The 27,422-nt window shown below is 31.2% G+C and overlaps 1 protein-coding gene and 1 pseudogene across 1 annotated transcript; both read left to right on the top strand.

The window, feature by feature from the left end:
* The first annotated feature begins 620 nt into the window (after positions 1–620).
* On the top strand, positions 621–16,267 carry LOC104877471 (disease resistance protein RPV1). Its single transcript, XM_059734786.1, has 8 exons — positions 621–1,291; positions 1,922–3,020; positions 3,113–3,397; positions 3,488–3,590; positions 3,673–4,451; positions 12,487–14,010; positions 14,083–15,303; positions 15,372–16,267. Exons 1-8 carry the CDS (start codon positions 783–785, stop codon positions 16,146–16,148), a joined length of 6,297 nt encoding a protein of 2,098 aa, XP_059590769.1. The 5' UTR covers positions 621–782; the 3' UTR covers positions 16,149–16,267.
* A 5,198-nt stretch (positions 16,268–21,465) lies between these two features.
* On the top strand, positions 21,466–21,970 carry LOC132253178 (disease resistance protein RPV1-like; annotated as a pseudogene).
* Positions 21,971–27,422: the final 5,452 nt, after the last annotated feature.

Here is a 27,422-nt window from a genome sequence, read left to right as displayed (position 1 = left end):
AATTTTAAGGTGATTGGTTTTGTCTATTCTTTTTACTATGATGACCTATATATACCATTATGACCTATAAATTAGAGGAATTTAATTACAATATTTATTTATGTGCTTCTATTAATAATAAAGCCAACTGCAAAATGTGAAAAGGTTGTGAGAATTTAAATGTCGAGTTTTGAGTTTTGAGCATGGTCTTTCTTCCCTAAAATTTCATGAAGGTTTTGTGCTTCTTTCTACTCTTCAAGATCAAAATTTTCTTTACTTTTTGTCATATGACTCATTATATTTTTCTATCTACAAAAATCAAGCTTATAATACCAAAGTTGTTAGCTTTACTTGACATATCAACTTAATCAACCTCTATTTTCTACCGTAATATTGCTAATTATGGAAAAGACAAAAATTAATTGAATAACTTTAATTTAATGTGTGTTCACACGATCTTATGACCTAAGTAAAGACCACATGGATTTGATCATTTTTTATTTTTTACATTTTAGAAATTAATTGGAAATTGCAGAGAGAAGAGTGCCGGCCATTGTTGACTGCCAAAAAGTGAAAAGTGACATGAAAATGAAAAAGAAGAGAGTGAAGGGAAATTATTGAAGCACGGTCTTGACCATGTGAACCACACCATCATTCAAAGCTAGAGGGATACAGCTAAGGAGAAATAATTGAGAAAGAAAGAGCACATCCCACCACCAACATCCGAACTTCACATAAGGCTAGGGGAATTAAGTCACTCAACACCCGAAGAACCTTATTTTTCCTCCAATTTCTGTTCAACCATGGCCTCCCCTAGCATCCAGAGATCCTCTTCTTCTTTCACTTCTCGCTCTCAGTGGAGCTACGATGTGTTTTTGAGTTTCAGAGGTGAAGATACTCGCAAAAGCTTTACCGATCACCTCTACTCGGCTTTGATTCGTAACAATATTCATACCTTCAGAGATGATGAAGAGCTTCCAAGGGGAGAAGAGATTGCACCAGAGCTCTTAAAAGCTATTGAAGAATCAAGGAGTGCCATTATTGTCTTCTCAAAAACCTATGCTCATTCCAAATGGTGTCTGGAAGAGCTTGTCAAGATCATGAAATGCAAAGAGGAAAGGGAACAAATGGTAGTTATCCCAATTTTCTATCATGTAGATCCGTCTGAAGTGCGGAACCAAAGTGAGATTTACGGAGAAGCATTTTCCCATCATGAGAAGAATGCAGATGAGGAGAGAAAGGAAAAGATAAGGAAATGGAAGACTGCCCTGAGGCAAGCAAGCAATCTAGCCGGATATGATGCGAAGGACAGGTAATTGTAATTTCTCTTCATTTGTCATTTGAAGCACTGTCCTTTTTTCTTTCTGCTGATATAAAAAATATCTAACTTGTTTAGTATGAGATATTTGACTAACCGCTTAAAGCTAAAGTGAGTTTTAAACTTTTATAATTTTTTATTTATTTTTATTATTTATAAAATAAAGATCTGTTCATTAAAATTTTAAACTTGACCATCTAATCAGTAGTAAAATTATTAGATTAAAAAGCTTGGATGCGCAGTTGATCCTATGATGGAATCCCTTATCAAAATAGGGTAGTAATGTTCTACACAACTCAACTTTATTTTGAACCTTTCAAAAGATTGAATAGTATAAGCTAACACACAAAATATTTTAGAGTTTTTTTTTCCACTTTTGATAATGCAATTCATATTTTGCATTTTCTTCCCTTATTTCTATCATATATATTGAATAATGAAACTGTACTCATGAGTAGTTTGATAGATGTGGTTTATTTTATTTTAATTTAAATTCCTTTTAGCCCTGCTAAGTTATAGTTGGAAAACTAGGCATCATTAAATTTATTTCATATAATTTATTATTTTTTGCAACTCATCCTAATGCGCCAGTACACATGTCCCATTATGCTTTGCAATTCGCAGGTATGAAACAGAACTTATTGATAAAATTATTGAGAACGTCCCTAGAAGCTTCCCTAAGACTTTAGCTGTTACCGAGAACATTGTCGGAATGGATTATCGTTTGGAAAGACTAATATCATTGTTGGAGATTGGGTTTAATGATGTTCGCATGGTCGGGGTTTATGGGCTTGGTGGTATCGGCAAGACCACCATCATCAATGCTCTTTATAACCAAATCTCAAATCAATTCGAAAGTGTAAGCTTGCTCACAGATGTCAGAAAAGAATCCACAGAAAATTCTGGTCTTCTTAAGTTACAACAACAACTTCTTAATGATATTCTAGGGACAACGAAGAAAATAGTTTTAAGGAATGTTCATGAGGGTATCAAAGAAATAAGGGACAAGCTTTCCTCAAAAAAGGTTCTTGTTTTTCTGGATGATGTAGATGAGCTGACACAATTAGAACACTTGATTGGAAAGCATAATTGGTTTGGTCCAGGAAGTAGAATCATCATTACTACTAGGAAAAAAGATTTGCTAACTAGGCATGAAATGAATGATATGTATGAAGTTGAGAAGTTAAATTTTCACGAAGCTCTCCAACTTTTTTGTCGTTATGCCTTTAAACAACATCATCCGAAGGAAGGTTATGGAGATCTCTCTCATCAAGTAGTACGATATGCTGACGGTCTTCCATTAGCACTTAAAGTTTTGGGTTCTCTATTATTTGGAAAGAGACTATCAGATTGGAAAAGCGAATTGCGGAAGTTGGGAAAGGTGCCTAACATGGAAATTGTAAAAGTGCTTAAAATAAGTTTTGATGGATTGGATTATACACAAAAGATGATATTTCTCGACATTGCATGTTTCTTTCAAGGAGGTGATGTGGAAGCAGTTTCAAGAATATTGGATGGTTCCGGATGCGAAGCGGAAAGTGGAATAAATGTTCTCGTTGATAGATGTTTCATAACCATTTTAGAGGACAATACAATAGATATGCATGATTTGTTAGCCCAAATGGGCAAGGGCATTGTTGATGAAGAATGTCCTAATGAGCCAGGAGAGAGGAGCAGATTATGGAGACATACAGATATTTATCGAGTATTGAAAAGAAACACGGTAAGATATATATATATATATATTCATCTATATCACCTTAGTAAGGATTTACATGTATCGTGCTTTTCTAATTTTATACTCTTATTATCTAGGGGACTGAAAAAATTGAAGGGATATTCTTTCATATGGACACATCAGAACAGATACAGTTTACATGCAAAGCTTTCAAAAGGATGAATAGACTTAGATTGCTTATCCTCTCCCACAATTGCATAGAACAACTTCCTGAAGATTTTGTATTTCCGTCTGATGACTTGACATGTCTCGGTTGGGATGGATATTCTTTAGAATCTCTACCACCAAACTTTCATCCAAATGATCTTGTTTTCCTCGGTTTGAGCAATAGTAACATAAAACGACTTTGGAAAGGAAACATGGTATGATTATTATTTATTTATGCTTTTATTTCATAATATTTTTAATTTTTTTAAAATTGATTTATTAATAGAAATTCTATTTTGTTCCAGTATCTTAGAAATTTAAGGTTCATCGATCTCAGAGATTCACAACAGCTTATTGAACTACCAAATTTCTCAAACGTGCCAAATTTGGAGGAACTTAATCTTTCAGGTTGTATAATTTTACTTAAGGTTCACACACATATAAGAGTGTTGTTATTAAACTAACTTTTTTTTTTCCTCGAATTTTATAGGGTGTGTAAGACTTGAGAATCTTCCTGGGGACATTCATAAGTTGAAACACCTTTTAACACTTAATTGCAGTGGCTGTTCAAAACTAACTAGTTTTCCAAAAATCAAGCGCAGTATTGGAAAACTAGCGAAGCTTAGTTTAGATAAAACAGCTATAAAAGAGCTACCATCATCGATTGAACTTCTAGAAGGTCTCCGCAACTTGTATTTGAATAATTGTAAAAACCTTGAGAGCCTCCCGAACAGCATTTGTAATTTGAGATCTCTTGAAGCTCTAAGTCTTGATGGCTGCTCAAAACTTGACAGATTGCTGGAGGACCTGGGAAGAATGCCATGTCTTAAGATTCTTTCTTTAAATTCGCTCAGTTGTCAATTGCCTTCTTTGTCAGGTTTATCCCTCTTAAGGAAACTATATTTAGATCAATGCAATCTAACACCAGGAGTAATAAAGAGTGATAACTGCTTGAACGCATTGAAAGAATTAAGTCTAAGAAACTGCAATCTAAATGGAGGAGTCTTCCATTGTATTTTTCATCTATCCTCACTGGAAGTATTAAATCTAAGTCGGTGCAATCCAGAGGAAGGAGGAACCCTCAGTGACATGCTTGTGGGTATCAGTCAACTCTCTAACCTTAGAGCCCTTGACTTGAGTCACTGCAAGAAGGTTTCACAAATTCCAGAGCTTCCTTCAAGTCTGCGACTATTAGATATGCACAGCTCAATTGGGACCTCATTGCCACCTATGCATTCTCTGGTGAATTGCCTCAAATCAGCAAGTGAGGTATGATTTTCTTGTGTTAGCGTACAATGTTTGTATAAATTGTATGTATTCCTGTATGTTGGCATATTTAGGGTAGAAATTGTCTTTTCCAGGCAAATTAACTAGCATAGATATTGGATGATATAAAATGCTAGTTGTTTTGTTAGCTTCTTATGAATTTGATGGAGCAAATGGGTTTGGAAATATGATGAGTTGGGAGGAGCTACTGCCTGCCAGCCCACAAGTGTTTCCTTTATAACCCTAGAGTAAATGGAGTTGATCATATAAGACCATTTGTTTTCACTGGTGGAGGGAATTGTAAACAAAACTGGATTTATATTCATAGTGGATTTGCAACAACAAAGGCACCCATTGTTTTTTTTTTTTTTTTCCTTTCTCCACTTAGAGATTTTTTTATGTTATATCTTGTGCAATATTTGTGTGCTTGTTTGTTGAGATTTCATTAGAGACATTTTAGTCTGTGAGCTTGTGCTAATCACTCAATCACATTCATGTGCATATGTTATTTGATCATCTAAAAGAGATCTCAAGTTCATAGCATACTCTCTTAAAAACTCATAAATTGTATCAAAACATGTTTGCTCATGTTCTCAATATGGATAAACTATATTCTCTTAAGATGGAAATTCTCCGAGAACCTCTATAGGTAGATGTCCATACTTCAAAGGAGATAATTATGCTCATTCCAAGGTAAAACTGATATACTTCCTTAAAATGAAGTCTAACAGAGATTGGAGTTCTGTTCAATTTGGTTGATATCCTGATATGGTGCTAAATAGAGATAGGATATATATCCCACTAGGGTAGGAAAAACTATGTAAAGTTGTGATAGGTGAAGGAATGAATTTCAAATGATCACAACAAAAATATTTTTTGAATATATTATTGAAATCATGGACATTGTGAATGCTAACTTTCAATCTATGTAGGCCTTTACTTGATTCCAAGGTTACCTGAAAACCGTTAAGATCTTCTCTGTTCGTTTTAGACCTAAGGCCATAACAATAGAGGAATGGAACACTGCTGATTCAATTAAGCTAGATGAGATAGTTGGCTCCCTTCAATTGGAGATGACCTCAATTGGTCCTAAGAGGAAGAAACATTAATATTGCACTAAAAGTAGATGAACATGCATTTAAATCAGAATAGGAATAAAAAATGACCAATATTTGAAATTTATAGACTTGATAAAGTTTCAAAAAGTTCAAAAAGCTTCAAGAAACAAAGGATAACCTATTTGAGACCATAAACAGGGGAAAAGAAATGTGATAAAAAGATAAAAAAACACAAAAAAGATCTAGTTGATTCAAGGTTTCTACTGTGTGGAGAAAGGTCACTTACTTGAATGTCAGAAGGATAAGGTCATAGAAGTAATTTGGTATGATTTTGATGAAGAGTGTACAAATTTCATTGCATTAATTTGCTAGAAACATGCATAAACATAATTATGATTATTATCACATGACGTTGATGATATTTGTGTCTTTTGAGCATGATATGCTTGACGAAATTGTTGATATACTTGTTACCTTCTATATCACTTCGCAATGAAAAGAAAAATGTTAAATTTGAAACTGATCTTGAATCATAAAATTTTGAAGGTTCATCTCATGATACAACATATTTGGAAGAAAAGTTATCATTTGAGATTTTGCCTAGGAAGCCTTGTATGATCAGTGCCTTAAGATGAAAATTGTGAAAGTTGGATGAGAATAAAAGAAGTATGAGAGGAGACTTCCTTGCTTGAAAAAAATCTCTTACCTTGAAAATGAGCATGGTGCCTTGTTAAAAAAATTGAATGTCTTACAATTTGATTATGAGCCACGTAAATAAGAATTGACTAAATTGAAAGAAATCTGATCTAGCTCCATTGCTTTGTCCATAAAAGAAGTTGAATGTAAGCCAAACTTATGCTTCAATACTTAGTCAAACTGAATGCTCACGTAAAATGAAAAGTAAATTAAAGAAAATATTGCATGATCATCATAAAGCTTGCAAGACTAAGAAAATCCAACAATAAAACACCAAACTTAGTGCAAAGTTTTAGATCCTCGAAGGTTAAGGGTTTGTTTAGGAATTTTTTTGAAAATAATTCTTCAAAAACCGCTATTGTAAAAAGTTTTAAAAAATAGTTGGTCTAATGTCTTCTAGAATAAAAGTCTATTTAGAAACTTAGAACATTCTTAATATATTTTTTGTATTTTCAAATATTTCTTAAAAATAACTTTTATTTTTAGTTCTTTATGTTTCATCATTCTTTATATTTTTATTATTATTTTCTTAAAACAACCCTATAAAATAAATGAAAACAATTGAAAGCAATTTAAATATGTTATTAGGAGAAACCTTATTTTTAGAACAAATTCTCAACAAGCTATAATATGTCAAAAAGTTGTCAAACATGGTTTTAGTCTAGAAAATAGGTTTCTATTTTTAAGAACTGAAAAATTAATTTTAAAAACAATTCTTGAATAGGCTTTAAATTGCCCATTGGAAAGAAAATCTGGGTTAAGAAGGAGAACCAAAAAGCCTTAGTTGACCATAGGGCCTAAGAGCTAGAGAAAAACACGTTTTGGATTTTGAGAGTGGCTACTCTAGTTGTATGATAGAGAACCTAGATCTTTCTCGAATTTTGAACTCATAGAAGGAGTTTGGTTGTATTTGGGAATGGTAAAAGCAACAATGAACTTAAAGTCTTTCTCCATGTTTGAACCTATAAAGGGAAGCTTGTTTGTATTTAGGGATGGCTGCATTACGTATAACCAACTTGAAAGCGAAAGGTACCATAGAAGGTCCAAATTTACCTATACTCAAGGAGTTAGTATATATTGAGGGATTGAAAGCAAACTTAATTAACGCAAGTTAAATTTGTGATTGTATGTGCTTTGTTCATTTTACTCAAAATCAGTGTCTATTCAAGGATGTGTGTTGGTAAGAAATAGAATTTTTGATAATTTTTGTTATGCTTTTGTACACCTCTCTACTTTTTCCTCATCATCTATAGTGCACATAGTTGTAAAATGTGAAATTTACATCCAAAGAGTGTATGATAGCGCATTTTAACTCTAATGATTTGTCTAGGATTACAAATAAAGAACTAATTAAAGCAATTCCCATTTAGGAAAGCCTAAAAATCCTATTTATCCTATCTAGGACAATGAATTCACATGAGTTAGAAAAAAAAATGATGTTCTCTTTTTCTAGGCTCTTAGAGATGTTACATATGGATTTAATGGGTCCTATGCAAGGAAGAAAATATTGCGATATATTGGCGATATATCGCCAATATATCATGTATGGGAGGGTATCGATACAATATTTCATGGAGAAAATCGGCGATATCTCGTGATTTTGGAGATAAATCGTCATTTTTCTCGATATATCACATGGTCAACACGGGTCAACGACGGTCAAACACGCTACTGTGCCTGAAAAAGAACCCTTTATTTTGAAGTTGAGGGGATTTGAACCCCAAACCAAAAGGTTTGAGGTTCAACCCACTTGCCATCCGAGCTAACTTGCCCTTATTATATGATATGCACTAAACATATATATAGCTAAACCCATTATATAAAGAAAATATTAAAAAAATATTTTAAAGAGCAAATTAATTATAATTATTTTATAATTAAATGCAAAATTTTCTTTTAATTGATTACCAAAAATATAAAAATTATATTATTTTCTTCATAGTGTTTTTAATATCATTAATAATTAATTAAATATTAAAAAATTGTACATATATCATAATTTATTTTATATTGTTTAATACAATTGAATTAAATGTATCATAATTTTAATATTAATATATATTTTAAAATTATACATATTATAATAATATATCATAATATTAGATGTAATTTAATAATAAATGTACACTTATAAAATTCATATTTTTATCGATGCATACGATATTATTATCAAATATGATAAATCATATTATATATATATATCAAATTATTTAATAAAACAACTTAAAAATATCAGTATACTTCTAATTACATTTTTATGAAGTTTTTTTTTATATTTTTATAAATTTTGATCAATTTTAGGTTTATCGATATTTTTTTCTAAAATATCCGTCGATATATCTCCGATATAACCGTAAAATCGAAGTAGCAATATATGCGTGATTACCGATATTTTCATCATTGGTCCTATGAGAGTGCAATGCCTAGGAAGAAAGAAGTACATCCTAAGATTCAAAGTGTTATGCTTTCAAATGATGAATAAAAATGAATTTTAGGTAAGAAAAATAAGAAATAATAGAGAAAATGAGTTTGTAATTCTAACTTCTAGAGTTTTTGTGAGGAGAAGGAAATGAAAGAAGAGCTTTCAACATCTAAAACTCCATAGAAAATGAAGTTATTGAAAGAAAAAATAAAGTGCTCCAAGAAATAGCACATATTATATTGGATTTCAAGAAACTACTTGATTATTGGTGTTAAGGTAGAGCCCTTGCAAGCAAGAGATGATGTAACACTGTTAGGCTTGAGTTTCCACTAATTTATCCATGTTCACATTGATATTGATTTGAGTATTCATGCATGCAATAGTGGTATTATACATGACTTAAGTGCATTAGAAGTTATGGAAAGATTCAAGTCATGGGTTCCTTGCAAGATTTATGATTTGTTCATAGTTGGTTGATAGTTTTAGGCAATCCATTTGAGATTATAGTACACTACCTTCTAATTAACAAGTTGACTTGTCTTAGTCATTCGGATGACGTTTCTAAGGTGAGTGCATTAGTATATATTATTGCACATTAAACAAAATTTACAATGAATCATGACATTAGCTATTGAGGTAGTCATGATTCACCAAGCTACTATACCAAATGCACTCTCAACCTTAAGAAAATAATGAGCTATTGTTGGAAGTTTTTAGTTAGTTTGATTTACAGGTGAATCCATATGATGGTCACATATTTCCTAGGGATTAGGTCATTATTGATTAAGGTAGGTGGCAATAGATTTGCATAAGATACGCATCATAAGATCTCATGGGATTAAGATAGTGTATCCCATTGGGTGACATTAAGGACATGTGATCATGAAATTTATGGTTGCAGTAATTCGTTTAGTAGAATTTAACATATGTTCATTGTGAGTTATAGTATGTCAATTTATCACTTAATGGGATGGTCTATAACTCAAGGATTGTAAAGTTAATCTTAAAAGATTGAAAGTGTTCACCTTGTTATATTATGCACACCAGTTCATGAGGAGCTAGCTTTTAGTCGTTAGTAGGTCACAAACCCATGTATTTTATATTAATGTAATATCATAGGATATTAGAGTGCAACTGATTTTTTGTAGAAGGATATTAAGTCAACTTTAGAATTAAATTATAAAGGAGCCACTATTTTCCTACCAAGCCTAATGGTCCCTACTCGAGTTCATACTTCTATGTGACACATTACTTAAGGGATGTATAGGTTATTTATTCATACGTGTGCATAAGGGTGTTTTGGTAAAAACGTAAAGTTGTTTTAGATCTTATGAATGATGTTTTTGGAAAAGGATAATTAATTAATTGGACCCTAATAGGGCTAATTATTTAATTAGGATCCAAGTGGGCTTTTTTTAGTGACCCCTAAGCCTAAGATAGGATCAAGTAACTTAAGCCCATAGGGAATCCTATATAAACCCATTTAAGGGTTAGGACTTTTTTATTCTTCTTCCATTTCTTTAGAATCTAGAGAGAGGAACCTTAGCCTCCACCCTTCTATGAGGATTTCATCATCTACAAGTGCCTAGATCCAAGAAAGAGAGCCATCGAGCAAAAGTACTCTTGGTTTTTGAGATTTGCACTAGCTTCTTCATAGACTGAAATCATTTTGGAAACAATGCAGGTGTATTTTTTTAAGCACATGGATCTATAGTTTTTCATGTATATGCTTTTGTTGCTTAGATCTAGAGATCCTTAAGATAGTTTTTGCAAACACCCCAACAATCCTAGGTTTAGAATGGATTAATCCAAAGGCTCTAACAACTTGTCAAGTTGAATCCATAAACACAACATCTTGTACTTCTATCTGAGTCCACCTATATGTTAGAACCAAAAGGACTAGCTATGATGTTTAGACAAGTAGGAAGCTTAATGTAAAATATAGTTTTTAGAAACAATGTCTTATCCAAACAATTCTAAAAATTAGGATGTTTGAATCAAAGCATGTTGAAAGAATTTTTGTTAGATACTCAACTTGGATTAAAGCCTTTAAGATCTTCTTCAATAATTAAAGAGTTGTAATTGAATCAATCAATGTATTGATAGATGACTAAGGAAGTAAAGAAAATAATGTGTTTTTCTTAAGGATATTTCATCAAACATTCTAGATTTAGGTGAGAAAAAAGAGTTGAATGGTTGAGAATGTGAATGAACTCAATGTTGAAAATCAAGCAAACATCCACATGGAGCAAAATAAGAGAAGCTAGTGATCATCCTATCCACAATGTGATTGGAAATGTTAGCGATGGGGCCCTCCCTATAAGCTAAATTAAAATGGTTGAACTTAGCTAGGTCACGACAATAGAAAAGTTGTAGGAAAATTTTTACAAGAGATGGGAGTGGTAAGTTTGTAAATCTATCCACCTGTAGATCAATGGTTGGAAGCCTTCTTTATCTAATGACATTTAGGCTGGATAAACCTATAGAACTGGAGTTTATGCTTGATAAGATTCTTCCTAAGAAATCACACCTTGGAGTTATTAATAGAATCATTATATTTGTGGTTGGTACTTGTAAACTTGGATTGTGGTATTACACCAATATATTTGTAGACAACATTTTTCATGCAAATGTTGAATAGGGATGGAAGGTCTAAAGATGGGAAGAACACTTATAGGGGATGTTTCTATATTTTAATTGTTCAGTTGCCTAGCTTAATAAGAAGCTAACAAACCAAGCAATTACTTTCGATAAAACATATGTTAAAAGGATTATGGTGAGAGTGATAAATCATAATTATGCCTTGTCATAACATGAGAGCTATTAATGGATTAAAGATCTAGTTTTACATTATAAAACTAAGCCCATTAACATAAGACACTACTAGTTTTAGTTGAATAACATACCATTGAGAGATATTAATTGTACAGTGAATTTTGTTTGCATTATCTTTGAACTCTTACAAGAGATAAAATCTACCTAACTCATGGATGAATGTGCGTTAGTATAGTAGTTCCTTTAGAAATCTAAAGATATATATTGGTTTGACAAAATTAAGACTTGAAAGATATTTGTGTTAGGATAATTCAAGAACTACCTTGGGTATATTAATCAACATATGAAAAATATTTTACTTGTTTTCTAATATTTGAATGATTGATTTTAGAGGAGTGTTTCAAACAAATTAAATTTTAAGTGTAAGCCTTATTGGCTCAATCTCATAAAAGATCAAGGATAAAAAGAACTTAGCACCAAAATGCTTTAATATACGTGAGTTATTCTCTCTAATGTTAAATCTTTTTTATTCATGGATAAAATGAATTAAAGTTTTCCTTACCAAATTCTGCAATTTCTAGTGTGAATTTCCACTAGGATTTGAGGGAATGTTCTAGTTCATTAGACGCTCCACCTTGAAACTTGCATGGAAAAAAGCCAATAAGTGTGTGCTACATGTCTCTCGCCTCATAGGACTAAGAGAAACCTGAGGAGAAATTTTTCTGTGAATTTTTGAAACTTGAGCGAACTTTGTCTTTAAGATTCTGAGAGTTAAGTTGAAGCTACGATTATAAGATCTCTGAATCTGTATGGAGAAGAAGCTACTGCAAGTGAAGAAGAGATCTGCTTATTCTACTCACTTTCAGTTTCAGTTTCCCCTCACTTCAGTTTTCACACTTAATCTTGTCGCTCACTTTCATGTTGATTGACTATCAGTCATCTAAAAGGGATATTAAGTAGATTCAGGAGCATAGATCAAATAAAGCTAAAACTGGGAATCAATTTAGCAAAAACCGATAACAAACTCTCTCATAAAAACTCACATAATGGCACAGACCCACTGGATTTACATTGTCCTTTTGTACAGGATTTGAAATACAAGAGCAGTTCAAGCAAAGTATTTCTCCCTGATTCTGACTTCATTGGCCATGGAATCTGTATTGTTGTTCCGGGAAGCTGTGGAATTCCCAAGTGGATAAGGAATCAGAGAGAGGGATGTCAGATCACAATGGGCCTTCCTCAGAATTGTTATGAAAATAATGACTTCTTGGGAATTGCTATATGCTTTGTTTATGTTCCACTCAAAGAATGTGAGTACATACCTGAAAATGATTTTGCACAAACATCAGAGAATGAATCTGGTGACGAAGCCCTGAATGAATCTGACGATTTACCTGAAGCTGAATCTTCAATCTCCACTGAGTTAGAATGTCAATTGTCATTGGGTGATGGCTATGGATTTTCTTCCCTGTGTGTGCGACATTTCAGTTTTCGCACTACTTGTAAATGCTACCATGATGGAGGTGTATCAGAACAAATGTGGGTGATATTCTATCCCAAGGCTGCTATTCTGGAGAGCAGTCTCACCAATACATCCATGTTTCTTTTGGCTTTATTTAAGGACTCTCGTAATCATTTTAAGGTGCTCAAGTGTGGGTTACAACCTTTATACGCTCAAGATCCAACAGTAAAGACTGAGGATGTGGATGCTAGCTGCTTGGAATGTCAGAGGAACGTGGAACACCGAAAGCTTTGTTTAAAGGGTCAGACAATCAACCTACTACCCATTGAGTGTGCCTCTGAATTTGATACCTTGTGTTTGCGAGAGTGCAAAAACCTTGAGAGTCTACCAACAAGCATTTGGGAGTTCAAATCCCTAAAATCTCTCTTTTGCTCTGACTGTTCACAATTACAGTACTTCCCAGAAATCTTGGAGAATATGGAAAACTTATGGCAGCTTCACTTGAACGGAACGGCTATAAAAGAGCTACCATCTTCAATCGAACATTTGAATAGGCTTCAGGTTTTGAATCTGGAAAGTTGCAAAAACCTTGTGACTCTTCCAGAAAGCATTTGTAATTTACGCTTTCTTGAAGATCTCAATGTCAATTTCTGTTTCGAACTCCACAAATTGCCACAAAACCTGGGGAGGCTGCAAAGCTTGAAGCGTCTCTGTGCTAGGGGCTTAAATTCAAGATGTTGCCAATTGCTTTCTTTGTCAGGTTTATGCTCCTTAAAGGTGTTAAATCTAACTTGCTCAGGGCTAATGCAAGGAGTAGTCCTGAGTGATATTTGCGGCTTGTACTCCTTGCAAGTGTTAGATCTATCTGTCTGCTGTATAGATGAAGGAGGAATCCCCACTGAATTTTGCCAGCTATCATCTCTGCAAGAATTACTTCTAATCGGGAATCCTTTTAGGAGCATACCTGCTGGGATCAATCAACTTTCTAGGCTGAGACTCCTTGATTTGGGTTACTGTGAAGAGCTTCGACAAATTCCAGCGCTTCCATCCAGTTTGCGTGTCTTAGATGTACATGGGTGCAAACGGCTGGAAACTTCTTCAGGTCTACTCTGGTCTTCTCTATTCAACTGCTTCAAATCATTGATTCAGGTATGATATTCATAGAACACAACTTTTTTTGTGGAGACATGGGGATTTACGTGTTAATTAAATTTTCTGCAGGATTTGGAATGCGAGATTTATCCTACAGAAAAATCTTTTGCCCAAGTAAATCTTATTTCAGACGGTAGTGGAATTCCAAATTGGATAAGCCATCACAAAAAGGGAGCTGAAGTAGTAGCAAAGCTTCCTCAAAATTGGTATAAAAATGACGACTTGTTGGGTTTTGTTTTGTACTGTGTCTATTATCCACTTGATAATGAATCTGAGGAGACACTGGATAATGATGCAACTTACTTCGAGTATGGTTTGACTTTGCGTGGTCGTGAAATTCAGTTTGTGGATGAACTCCAGTTTTTTCCCTCATTTCAATGCTATGTTGTACCACAAATGTGGATGATTTATTATCCTAAGCTTTTGATTGAGAAGAAGTACCACTCAAATAAATGCAGGGAGTTGACGGCTTCATTTTGTGGCTACTTGAGAGGTAAAGCAGTGAAAGTAGAAGAGTGTGGGATCCATCTTATATATGCCCATGATCATGAACAGAACCATGGTAAAGCAATGATATCCACCGTTTGCCGGGAATGTCAAGGGGATGTGCAATCCCGACGAAAGCTTTGTTTAAAGGGAAATGCCATCAATGAACTACCCACTATTGAGTGTCCCTTAGAACTTGATAGCTTATGTTTGCGGGAATGCAAAAACCTTGAGCATCTTCCCAGTAGCATATGTGAGTTGAAATCCCTTACAACTCTCTTCTGCTCAGGCTGTTCACGATTAAGGAGCTTTCCGGAAATCGTTGAGGATGTGGAAAATTTAAGAGTGCTTCATTTAGATGGAACTGCTATAGAAGAACTACCAGCATCAATTCAATATTTAAGAGGGCTTCAATATTTGAATCTTTCAGATTGCACCAACCTTGTGAGTCTTCCAGAAAGCATTTGTAATTTGAGTTCTCTCAAAACTCTAGATGTCAGTTTCTGTACAAAACTTGAGAAATTTCCTGAGAACCTGAGGAGTTTGCAATGTTTAGAGGATTTGCGTGCTTCAGGTCTAAATCTAAGCATGGACTGTTTTAGTAGCATACTTGCAGGCATCATTCAACTGTCTAAACTGAGAGTCCTTCAATTGAGTCACTGCCAGGGGCGTCGACAAGTTCCAGAGCTTCGGCCAAGTTTACGATATTTAGATGTCCACAGTTGCACATGCTTGGAAACTTCATCAAGTCCATCAAGTGAACTTGGTTTTTCTCTGTTCAAATGCTTCAAATCAATGATTGAGGTATGATTTTCATAACATTCAGCCCTTTTTCCTTATGAACAGAGTATTAACACTGTACTTCTGTGCAGGAATTTGAATGCGACTCCTATTGGAACAAGGCAATCAGAGTTGTTATTTTGGGAAATAATGGAATTCCAGAGTGGATAAGCCAGCCAAAAAAAGGATCTCAAATAACAATAGAGCTTCCTATGGATTGGTACAGAAAAGATGACTTCTTAGGATTTGCTTTATACTCTATTTTTATTTCTATGGCTTGTGATGAGTTGAATTGCGAACTCAGTATCTGTGGTGATCAATCTGAATGCTGTCACGTGGATGATGTCCAGTTTTATTGCTGCCCAATTTGCGATGAATCAAGTCAAATGTGTGTGACTTATTATCCCAAGGTTGCTATTGACAAGCAGTATTGGTCAAACGAATGGAGACGTTTGAAGGCTTCATTTCATAGCTTGGATGCACCAGTCGAAGTGAAAGAGTGTGGGTACTATCTTATATATACACGTGATGTTATCAACAGCAACATCCCAGAAGATACCAGTACTGATTGTCAGAGAAGCTGTGACAACACAGAAGCCACCAAGCGCGACCATCAGACAATGATGGAGTATAGTGATGAGCAGAGAAGTTGTGATACCAGATCAGCAGCAGAAGATACTAATTCTAATGCACAAACAAGCTATGACTGGACACAGTGCACTGAGCATAGCGATTCTCCCATGGATACAACGACACAGATTATTAACAGTAATGTTGTTGATGCCCAAGATGATGAAGAGGATCATATGCACGACTGGTTGGAGCTTCTTTGCAAATTTGTTGGATGGATATGCTGCAGAAGATGCTAAACATTTATCTCAAGCTTTTTGTGAGCTACGATCCTTTCTCTTCTTCTTAGTTTCTATTATATGGCTAAGTGATTGAAAGGGGCTGAAAATTCTTCCAATGATCTCATTTTTCTTCTTTTTCTTCTCTGTTTTTTTTTTCCCTAGTGAACCCCTGTTTTGAAAGTCCATAGGCCTCCATAGGTCAAAATCCAAATCTGTTTTACTCAAAAACCATTTTTATTAAATAACTCAGTGCAGAAAATACATCATTGCTGAGTGGATAACGGTAAAGGCCCAACCTCTATCAGGTAAGCCATGAAGGTCCTTATTAGTCAAGGCAAGTCAAACATTTCATGTCAATTAAAGGAATGTGAATCTCAAAGTCATAATGAGCCTTCAAATTGAAGAAGACAAGAACATCTTCACTTCAAATGTTCTGAGAGGTACATGTCTAAGTGTGAAATTCTTTTTAAATCCATATGATATTCATACAATAAATGATAAAGTAAATTTCAATTTTTTATAAAAAAAAAATAATAATAACCGACTGGTTAGAAATCTCGATTCTTAATCATTCAAAAAGAATGTGTATAGATGATATTTTGAAACTTATTTTGAAAAATTATTTTTTATTCTTTAATTTAAAAACAAGTTTCAAAAAACATAGTGAAATGAGTTTATATATTTTTTGTTTTTTAAAAACTGGTAAAAACAACTTCAACTTGTTTTTTAAAAATTGTTCTTTATTTTACTTTGTTTTAAAAAAGTGTTTCCAAAAAGCAACGGTAAATAGTGTTAGAAAATTTTAAAGATAATTTTTGTTTTTTAAAAACAAAAAACTATTTTTAAATCACACAACTAAATAAGCTCTTAATAACTTAAATTAACATATCTTGTTATTGTGCTTTGTATTATGCTTAAGATTTATTAAGTTGTATTTTATATATGGTAATATATTTGATAACTGTAATATAATTTAGTAACCAATTTTAAGATATAACATATGTATATTTTGTAAAATAATTAATCAGATAATACCATTTAGCTTAGGATGTCAACATTGAGTTGCTTGGGTTAGCTCATGGGGTTGATCGAGGGGGTCTGGAAAAATTGTTTTTTATGTGATGATTAACGAATTTACTCATATTATATATTTAACCCTTTTATGTTTAAGTTTTTTTTTTTTTTTTTAAGGGAGTGCGATTGCAATTGAAAGGTTTTTCTTCAAGAGATTCATAATTATAACTTTTCTCATTCATTTTAGAAAAATTATACAATATCTAGTGATTTTTTTAAAAAAAAAAACCAATAAGGTTTTTTATTATTATTATTATTAAGCATTATGTTAATTTTTAATTTTACCATGTTGCCATATTTTGGAATAGGCTTGAGATGATATTACTAAATATTATTAGTCCTATTTTTGACTTTGAACCCTAACAAGTCCCAATGGTCTGAAAGCAACCTATGCAATTCAGGTCATCAACCTACGATTTTTTACTTGGACTTTTACCATCTAACAGTATGAAATGCATTTTATGCGTATATTTTAATATGTAATGTATTTTCTAGATTGATCTTATTTGAGTTGTAAACTTTTTCTTTTTTATTCAATCACTTTCAATATTTTATATTGTTTGATTTTTAATTTTTTTTCTTTTGATTTTAATTTCTATTTTATCTTATTTGTTTACTTTATTTAAAATTAAAAAATAACAATTTATTTTATAATCCTCACCATAAATAAATAAAATAAAAACATATTATATTTATATTATTTTCAATTAGCTTTTTTAATTGAGACCAAAAATTGATCCACTCATAAACACCCTTTGAAATTTGTAACTTATACTTTTTGATTTATATTTGATATTATATTTATAAAAATAATGAATATAAATTAATTTTCAATGTTAACGGACCATAATATCTTTAAAGTTTATGCAATATATAGAAAATAATAAACTCCAGTTGATATATTTTTTCAGTTGATAATGCCCACCACCTGGTTGATGAAATGCCGCACGGTAGTTTTGTGTCTTGGATTGCTCTGGTTTCATCTGGGTAAGCCCTCCTCTCGCCTTGTACCCATATTCTTGAAGAGGGAGCAACAACGTCAACAGCAGCACCAATATAATTAAGCAGCCACAGCAGCACATTCCCTGCAGCAACTAGCAACACATCACCAGCTGTAGCGATAGCAGTTGCGCCCCACATCAAACAGGCTGATTCATATGCAAGGAATTTACTATGTACGCTTTTTATAGAGACGATGGACTTGAGGTCTTCCTTAATCTTCTCCATCAACATAATCATGGGCCCCAGAACTTGTACACTCTAAAAGGGCACCCTCCTACATATTTCCAAAATAAAAAAGGAAAAAGAAAAAGAAAAACATTGACGGTATTATAAATGGGCTGCGCCAAGATTTTAATATCCAACCATGTAATAATAAGACATTCTAAAGCTTTGCTAATAACGATATGAGGATCAGGCGAAGCTGGGCCCATTTATAACACACTAGAAATGCAGCAAACTAAGAAAGCCCAAACAAGAACCGACCCACGTATAATGGGCTTGTTTTTTCATATCACTTTAAAAATTAGACTCCACAAGACTTTTAATGGTAGTGACTTTATAATTAATTAGAATCCTATGTTATTTAATTTTTTCATAAAATTTGATCATATTTAATAATTCCCATGAAAATTAAAAATGAAAGTAAATATTAAATCTATACGTGCTTACATTCAAAGATTGATTTCAAACCCTACATTTGCTCTCTATACAAAAAGACTTTTGTAAAGAAGAGTGAATATTCATACCTAGGTTTCTAATGAGAAATGACTATTTTACTCCCTTTATTATCTTATTTCTATTTTTTTTTCAATTCAATTAAATCTTAATACTAAAGATTAATTGTTTGAATATAAATGCCCAATTAATTTATTTGGCTCATTAATTTTTTTTTAACTTGAACCCAAACTCAAAATTAAAATCCAATTATATTTAAATAGCCCAAAGTTTTTATTTTCTTAATTAATAAAATTACAAATTTACTTAAGCTTGGGGTTGGGTTGTTGCATATGTAATTTTGAATTTCATGTTGTTAATGAGTCTTCCTTGAAATGAAATTTTGTGTTGTTTGAGAAATCGAAGTACCAAAAATCAAGGAACTAGTTAGCAACAAAAATAGTTGAATTAAAATTGTAGTTGACAAGATCTTATTTATTTTATTTTGATTTTAAATAGAGAATTTTTATATTTGATGCCTAAGAAGCTCGATAAGAATATGATGATAAAAAATAAATATAGGATGAGCTAAATTTTTTTGCTCCAATCAATTGTGATTTTAGCCTTTTGAATATTTACATGGTTTTCATTTATTGACTATAAATGTTCTTTTCATATGTTTGTATAAATGCGTCATCCAACTATATCATCTTTTTACATTTATAAAATTTAACGTTTTTTCCCATTAAATTATCAATATACCAAAATATAATTTATTAGAAGTTTTTGTTCTTATCTTCCTATCAATAAGAATCAATCTTATATTTTTCGAAGAAGGTGCAAGGATAAGCTCACAAGAATAAGTTTCTAGTATTTTAATGCAAACATTAAGTGAGCACAACAATAATCAACTTAGTTTTTTAAGAAAGTTTGAGGATAAGCTCACAAGAAAAAATCCCGAAGACAATGACTTTTTTTTTTGTATTTTAATGCCAACATTAGGTGAACAGAAGGAAATCAAACGTAAGTTGAAAAATTCAACTCAGTTTTTATTAAAATTTTAAATACATTATCATCTTTATTTAAATATTGTTAGTGCGTATCTATGGTTGAAATTTATTTAATGCAAATTCAAAATAAAATAAAAAATGAAAGAAAAATTGTGATGCGGAAATATGTTGAGAGAAATTTCATCTAGTAGGTTCTATTTGAATCACATGACAAGTGGGAAATGAATTTATAGTAACCTCATATACATGGAAGAAAAATAATCATAAGTTTTGTTACAACAAAATGAGACCGATTGTATGAATAGTTGCTATTATTCTTTGATTCTTACATGATAAATTAAGTATTGTCAATTTTTTAACAAAAATAGAAAAATAATTATGTTTACTTCAAAATTGAAATTTATCTCTTTGATTCATTTTGAGGATTCATAAGAATGAACTTTCTTTCTATTGTTAAGGAGGTTCAACAAGTGTATGAGTCAATAAGGATAAAAGATTAGAGAATAACCTTTCCTAACCATATGGTATTGTCTTATTCAATGTTCCTATATGTTTTCTATTTTTACCAAGACATTATTTTTTGTTAACAAGACATTATTTTCAATATATGATCCAACGCGCTTTCCCTTTTTGACCAAGACATTGTTTAATATTCCAACACTTTTGAATTTTAGGGTTGTTGCTCCTTTTGTTCTTTCAAAAGGTACTAGACCCTTCCAACTCATTACCACTGTGACCTAAACCAAACGACTCTTACTACATCTCAAAAGATGATCAATTCATGTTTTTTTCATGCAAATAAATAAATCATTTGAAACCACTTAAATGAGTAACATTTTTTAATATGTATGTATACATATACACACACATATATATATATATATATATATATATATATATATATATATATATATATATAGATATATATATATATATATATATATATATATATATATATATAGATATATAATTAAAATAATTATTAAAAAATCAACAAAAAAATAGCAAAATTATAAGAAATTAAAATTAATTTTAGAAAATAGTGAAACAACTTTTAGATTTTATTATTTTTAAAATTATTTCCAATTTATATATAATTTTTCTCAATATAGGACATGTGATAACAATTTCTTTCCATGTTTATCTTGATTAAATAAAACATTCATATAAGAAACTAATTGCTCTTTTATAAAAATTCGATTGTGGTTAGGAATAATATATCTTAATAGGAAAATATATTTAAAAAATTATTTTATTTATTATAATAATAAGAAATTATAATAAGATAAAAATGTTTGACTTGATTTTAAAAAAAATGAACTTTTATGTGTCATATGACTTATTATATTTTTTATTTTTAAAAAATCAAGCTTATAATACCGAAGTTGTTATATAGCTTTCCCTCACCTATCAACTTAATAAACCTTTATTTTCTACAGGAATATTTATTGCTCATTATAGAAAAGACAAAAATTAATTCAATAACTTTAATTTAATGTATGTGTGAGTTCACACGATCTCTTATGGCCTAATTAAATACCCCATGGACTTGATAATTTTATATGTTTTATTTTTCCTCCGATTTCTGTTCAACCATGGCCTCCCTTAGCATCCAGAGACCCTCTTCTTCTTCCACTTCTCACTCTCAGTGGAGCTACGATGTGTTTTTGAGTTTTAGAGGTGAAGATACTCGCAGAAGCTTTACTGATCACCTCTACTCGGCTTTGATTCGTAACAATATTAATACCTTCAGAGATGATGAAGAACACCCAAGGGGAGGAGAGATTGCACCAGAGCTCTTAAAAAGCTATTGAAGAATCAAGGATTGCAATTATTGTTTTCTCAAAAACCTATGCTCATTCCAAATGGTGTCTGGAAGAGCTTGTCAAGATCATGCAATGCAAAGAGGAAAGGAAACAAACGGTTATCCCAATTTTCTATCATGTGGATCCGTCTGAAGTGCGGAACCAAACTGGGATTTGTGGAGAAGCATTTACCGATCATGAGGAAAATGCAGATGAGGAGAGAAAGGAAAAGATAAGGAAATGGAGGACTGCCATGAGGGAAGCAGGCAATCTAGCCGGATATGATACAAAGTAAGAATATTTGTCAAACCACCACACTTGAGAAGGTGGTGAGAGTTTTCTATTTATAATCATTTATAGAATATTACAAATCAAATAATATCAAACTGATTATAAAAGAAATGGAAAGTAGGAAATAATATCAAACTGATTACAAAGGAATAGCATGTAATCAAGGGTCAAATATGATACATATGGTAAATTGTAATGGAAAGGCTAATTATCCTTAACACGAAGAACAAGTAATTGTAACTTCTCTTCATTTTTCATTTGAAGTACTGTCCTTTTCTCTATCTGCTCATATAAAAATTATTTAATTTGTTTAGCATGAGATATTTGACTAGCCACTTAAAGCTAAGTGAGTTTTAAACTTTTATAATTTTTTTATTTATTTTTATTTTTTATAAAATAAAAATCTGTTCATTAAAATTTTACACTTGATAAAGTATATACTAAATTATTTTAGGTTAAAATTTATATTTTTTTAGAATAAAAGTTTTTTCTTAATTCCTTCGTACAATAGAATTAAAATTATAAATAAAAGGGATTCATTTTTGAATGTTGTTTATACCAACATCTACAACTTTGCAAGAAGTGGAGGAATTGGTGGAGGCTTGGTTTGGCAACTCATGGCCGAGGGGATGCAGTCATGTGATGATGGGTATGAGATTGTTCTGTCTCACAATCCTTCAACAAGCAGCGTCATTACTCAACAATCTAATAAAATGGCAGCCCTTGATCGGGTATAAATATATAGGACACGAGAAGTTATTATCAAGCGCAAGTTACTATCAAGCGCACATATAGAGTACTTGTATTGAAGCAGCAGACTGAAAGCACTTGGAGAGAGTGTTAGCATTAGAATTTAGTGCTTATGAACTAGGACTTTATAAACACAACCTGATGTACTTAGCCATTGATTATTTCAAGATTAGTTTCAATCAAAATTGTTGTTGTTTTTTATCCTCATACATATTGGTTCCATAGCTGTTTACTACTGTATCCTTTTTGGTTCATTCGAAATATAAGAAATCGGGTTTTCATTTAGTTAACTAAGCCAATCTGGCCAATGGGTTACTATGATGAAAGGAATCAATTACAGACATATTATAATATTTTTGCTTATTCCCTGTCCATTTTCAGTAATGGGCAAGGTTTTAGCATAGTTATTGATACCAAATTAAGTAATAACCACTATGTTGAGGAATATCCCATTATAGTAGTATCGTTGTCAAGTAAGATTTGAAGTTCATTTTCTCTCATTTACTTGTCTATTATCAATGCACGCATGCTTAATTTTTGGTGATAACCTTTCATTTGTATTTCATGGACTGATCAAAGCTTTCACGTCTCCGTTAATTCATTCCTATGCCCACACACTCCACTAGACAGTCCATCAAAAGGGCCCTGAATCTTCAATTTCCAAACATCAAGGTATGATGATTTCAATAAAAAATAAAGACGGCCAAATTATAAGCTAGTTAAATCAATAATCACCCAAAGTGAGAGGATCATTTCAAGGGTAAAAGGGAAGACCTAAGGCCCGGCCCCCTTTCCTCAACCTAAATAACTAATTGATAGACATAAACACAAGATTAAATTTAGGAACAAAAACAAAGTGTGGGAAAATGAACATGAAATTCTCAAAGGAAATGAGTTCAAGTTATTGCAAAAAAACTAAAATATAAAAAGAGAGGGAGAGAGAACATGAGGCAACCTAAACTCCAACTGCCACAAGATCCCCTTTTCTAACAGCTCGCCAAAATTTCCTCCCCCTCCCCCGCAAAGAAAAAGAATAAAAAGAATTACCTCAAAAAATAGGGCATGTTTGGTGAATGTTTTCAAAAACAGTTTTTTGTTTTTGAGAACAAAAACACACAAAATGTGTTTGATAAGAGAGTGTTTTTTGTTCCCATGTATTCTTCGTGTTTTCTAAAGTCTGGTTTTCAAAAAACAAAAAAATGTTGTTTTCCGTGTTTTTGCCAATGTTCTAAAAAGAAAAAAAATAAGATGTTTTTCGTATTTTCAATCAATGTTCTTGAGTGTTCTCATCTCTTCACTATGAAGGAAAATTCTTTACTCTACGAGGGCAAATCAGAAAATGGAAAATAAAAAAATCGGTCAAACAAAAATTCAACCAAAAACTCAACATTATTCAACAATTTTTTTTTTTTTTTTGGTCATTTCTATTTCAATATTTTTTGGATATTTCAAAGCCAAAACTTTCATAAATTCTAGGATTTCCCATAAACCAAATAAAACATAAACAATAACACAAAAGACCAAGAATGCAAAAAATAAAAAAGAACAAAAAAATTAAAACTAAAACTAAAACCCTAACTAGGAATTTTTATAACAATCACAATCTGGATTTTAACCTCAGTGAGTTATGTTTTGATCTTAGAAAAGAGAAATAGTTTAACCGTCATGAATAAAAGTTTGGATGTTAGAAGAGAAATGAAGACAAGGAGAAAGGAAACAGAGAATAGGAACGAAAGAGAAATGGAGGAAAGAATGAGAGAATGGAGAACAGATTTCAGTCCCAATACATATATATGTAAAATAAGTAAAATAGTGAAAATTAATAATTTTTTATAAATAAATTAGTTTGATTTACTTTTAAATTTTTTTTATCTTTTATATAATTATTAAATATAAAATGAAATTTAATTTTAAATAAAATTATAAATGTTTTTAAACAAAAATTATCATAAATATATCATTATTAATTAATTTTTTATATTGTTAATTACATTTAAAATAGAAAAAATACATCTATTTATAAATATAATGCATTACTATTTGATATCATAAATTTTATCTTCATAAAATCCAATAATTGATATTTACCAATTCATAATATTTTGATTATATAATTTATCAATTATTGAAATCAAACATATTTAGAAATATTTACAAATAATCCTTTATTTGAAAATTTTAAAATAATGCATAAAATTTTCAAAATGAAACATTTTTATTTTTTATAAAATGTGAATGTAGAAATTATTTATATATTTATAATATCAATTAGTTAAAGAAAATACTCAACTTTAAAAACCAAATCCAATTATTATTATTATTATTATTATTATTATTATTATTTATTAATCGAGAAGAGTTACAAAAAAAAAAAAACATTCAATTAAAAAAAATAAAATCAACTTTTAAAGATGTACGTCTTGGGCGGCCAAAGCTGGACTGTAACAGAGAGTGGAAAAGCTGATTGCAGCTGCTAGGGGCTAAAGCTAGGAGCAGCTGTGCTGTTGCCCGGTTATGGGATACTGTGTTTTATTAGATTATTTTAATACCATGGACTATGGAGGTAGATATGTAAATACATTTAAAGGGAAATATAACTTTTATTATTTTGTTTTAAAACATAGGTTATGATAAACATACAACTTTATTTTGATATATAATTGATGAAATGTTATTCAAATATGATTAGTTATTATTATTATTATTATCACTATTATCATTATTATCATTATTATTATTATTACTAAAAATAACTCATTTTATATTCCATGGATTGAATAATTATAGTGATGTTTTAATTAATAATTAATAAAATATTGAAAAGATTATAATTTCATCATAATTTGTCAATTTAAAAAAAACATATTAACAAATGTGATTAATATCTTTATTTTTATAATTTACTAGGTGATATTTAATAAAATGATTAGATTACATAAATTCTCATTTGGATAAAGATTTGTTTGAATTTGCTATCAAGTCGTTTATCATATTCTACATTTTAAAGGAGAATGAAATCAATTATTAATTAATTCAAATCTTGAATCTATTTTATGCAATTAAAGTTTTAAAATTCTAAACAAACCTAAATATGTTATAAATCAATCAAAAACAAAGTCCTAAACTAAGATTTAAAAATCACTAAAATCAAGATTGGAAGGCACCTAATCCTTTCAAAATGTCTCTTGCATAAAATAGAATAAAAAAACCCAGTAACCAACATAATTACAATGAACCACCAATGAAAGTTAAAAAACAGCTTAGAAAAATAACCACAAATGCACAATAAGGTGTTAAAGGATGTAAGAAGTTAAATTTAAATGGAATGTATTAAAAATATAAAATAGAAGATGTACATTATTACGATAATTTGAATAGCAAAGGTAAGAAATCTTAGTATAATGTTAATAGTCGAAAGGTTGTTTGGTGGGAGTGAAGTTGTGGGTTGAGTAGGTATTTGGATTGGATGGTTGAGACCATTCATATAAGTCTCAAAATATGGTCATTTGACTTTGTTCCTACAAGAAAGATATGGTAGAAGTTTTGTTAGTAAAGAAAAACTCAAACTCATCAAAGATTAGTTTGAGAATGTAAATAACGTTAACCTTTGTGAAGAAAGGGTCATAGTCAATAAATACACAAGAATATGTTTTCTTCAAATTTGCAACCCATTTCATTAAAACATAAAACTAATATTATTATTTAAAAAAAAAAAAAAAGAGTTGGAACTTAGGAATAACAAAAGGAAGACAAGGAGGAATGACTGAGATTTTCGACAAAGTAGATACAATTAAAAGCCAAGAAAGGGGTTGCCTAGATTAGTCAATAAAAGCTTCTTTATTTTTTGGAACTCTTTATTTCTTCCTATTAATGATCTTAAAATCAAGTATTTTCTAAATGGTAAAAATGCCAACTTAACACTCACATTTTTCATTTTTAAACCATAGAAAGATTACATATCTAATATCATCTTTAACCATCCTCACGATAATAATAATAAAAAGATATAAAGTAAAAAAAGATAAGGCTGTCGGGGATACAATTGCCAAGAAACAGACGTTCTTTTGAAATTTAGGATTGTTTTCTCTTTCCAAAGATATCCACCATTATTACCATTAGGACCTCAATGACTTTTATGATAAAGGTACTTTAGGGTGATTGGTTTGGTCTATTCTTTTTACAGGTACCCACCTTCCCACTCAATTACTGTGATGACCGATATATACCATTATGACCTATAAATTAGTGGGATTTAATTACAATATTTATTTATGTGCTTCTATTAATAATAAAGCCAGCTGCAAAATGTGAAAAGTCCGTGAGAATTTAAATTTGGAGTTTTGAGCATGGTCTTTCTTCCCTAAACTTTCATGAAGGTTTTGTGCTTCTTTCTATTCTTCAAGATCAAAATTTTCTTTATTTTTTGTCATATGACTCATTATATTTTTCCATCTACAAAAATCAAGCTTATAATACCAAAGTTGTTAGCTTTACTTGACATATCAACTTAATAAACCTTTATTTTCTACCGTAATATTGCTAATTATGGAAAAGACAAAACTTAATTGAATAACTTTAATTTAATGTGTGTTCACACGATCTTATGACCTAAGTAAAGACCACATGGATTTGATCATTTTTTATTTTTTACATTTTAGAAATTAATTGGAAATTGCAGAGAGAAGAGTGCCGGCCATTGTTGACTG

This window comes from Vitis vinifera, chromosome 18, assembly GCF_030704535.1.
Source record: "Vitis vinifera cultivar Pinot Noir 40024 chromosome 18, ASM3070453v1".
NCBI classification, from domain to species: Eukaryota; Viridiplantae; Streptophyta; class Magnoliopsida; order Vitales; family Vitaceae; genus Vitis; species Vitis vinifera.
Note: the sequence above shows the minus strand (reverse complement) of the source record. Positions and strands in the feature narration are given on the sequence as shown.

Bases quoted from the DNA above. Each gene is read 5' to 3' on its own strand.
- LOC104877471 (XM_059734786.1), top strand. From the start codon at position 783: ATGGCCTCCCCTAGCATCCAGAGATCCTCTTCTTCTTTCACTTCTCGC. The intron at 3,021-3,112 runs GTAAGATATATA...CTTATTATCTAG, and splicing joins GAGTATTGAAAAGAAACACG to GGGACTGAAAAAATTGAAGG. The intron at 3,591-3,672 runs GTTGTATAATTT...CGAATTTTATAG, and splicing joins GGAGGAACTTAATCTTTCAG to GGTGTGTAAGACTTGAGAAT.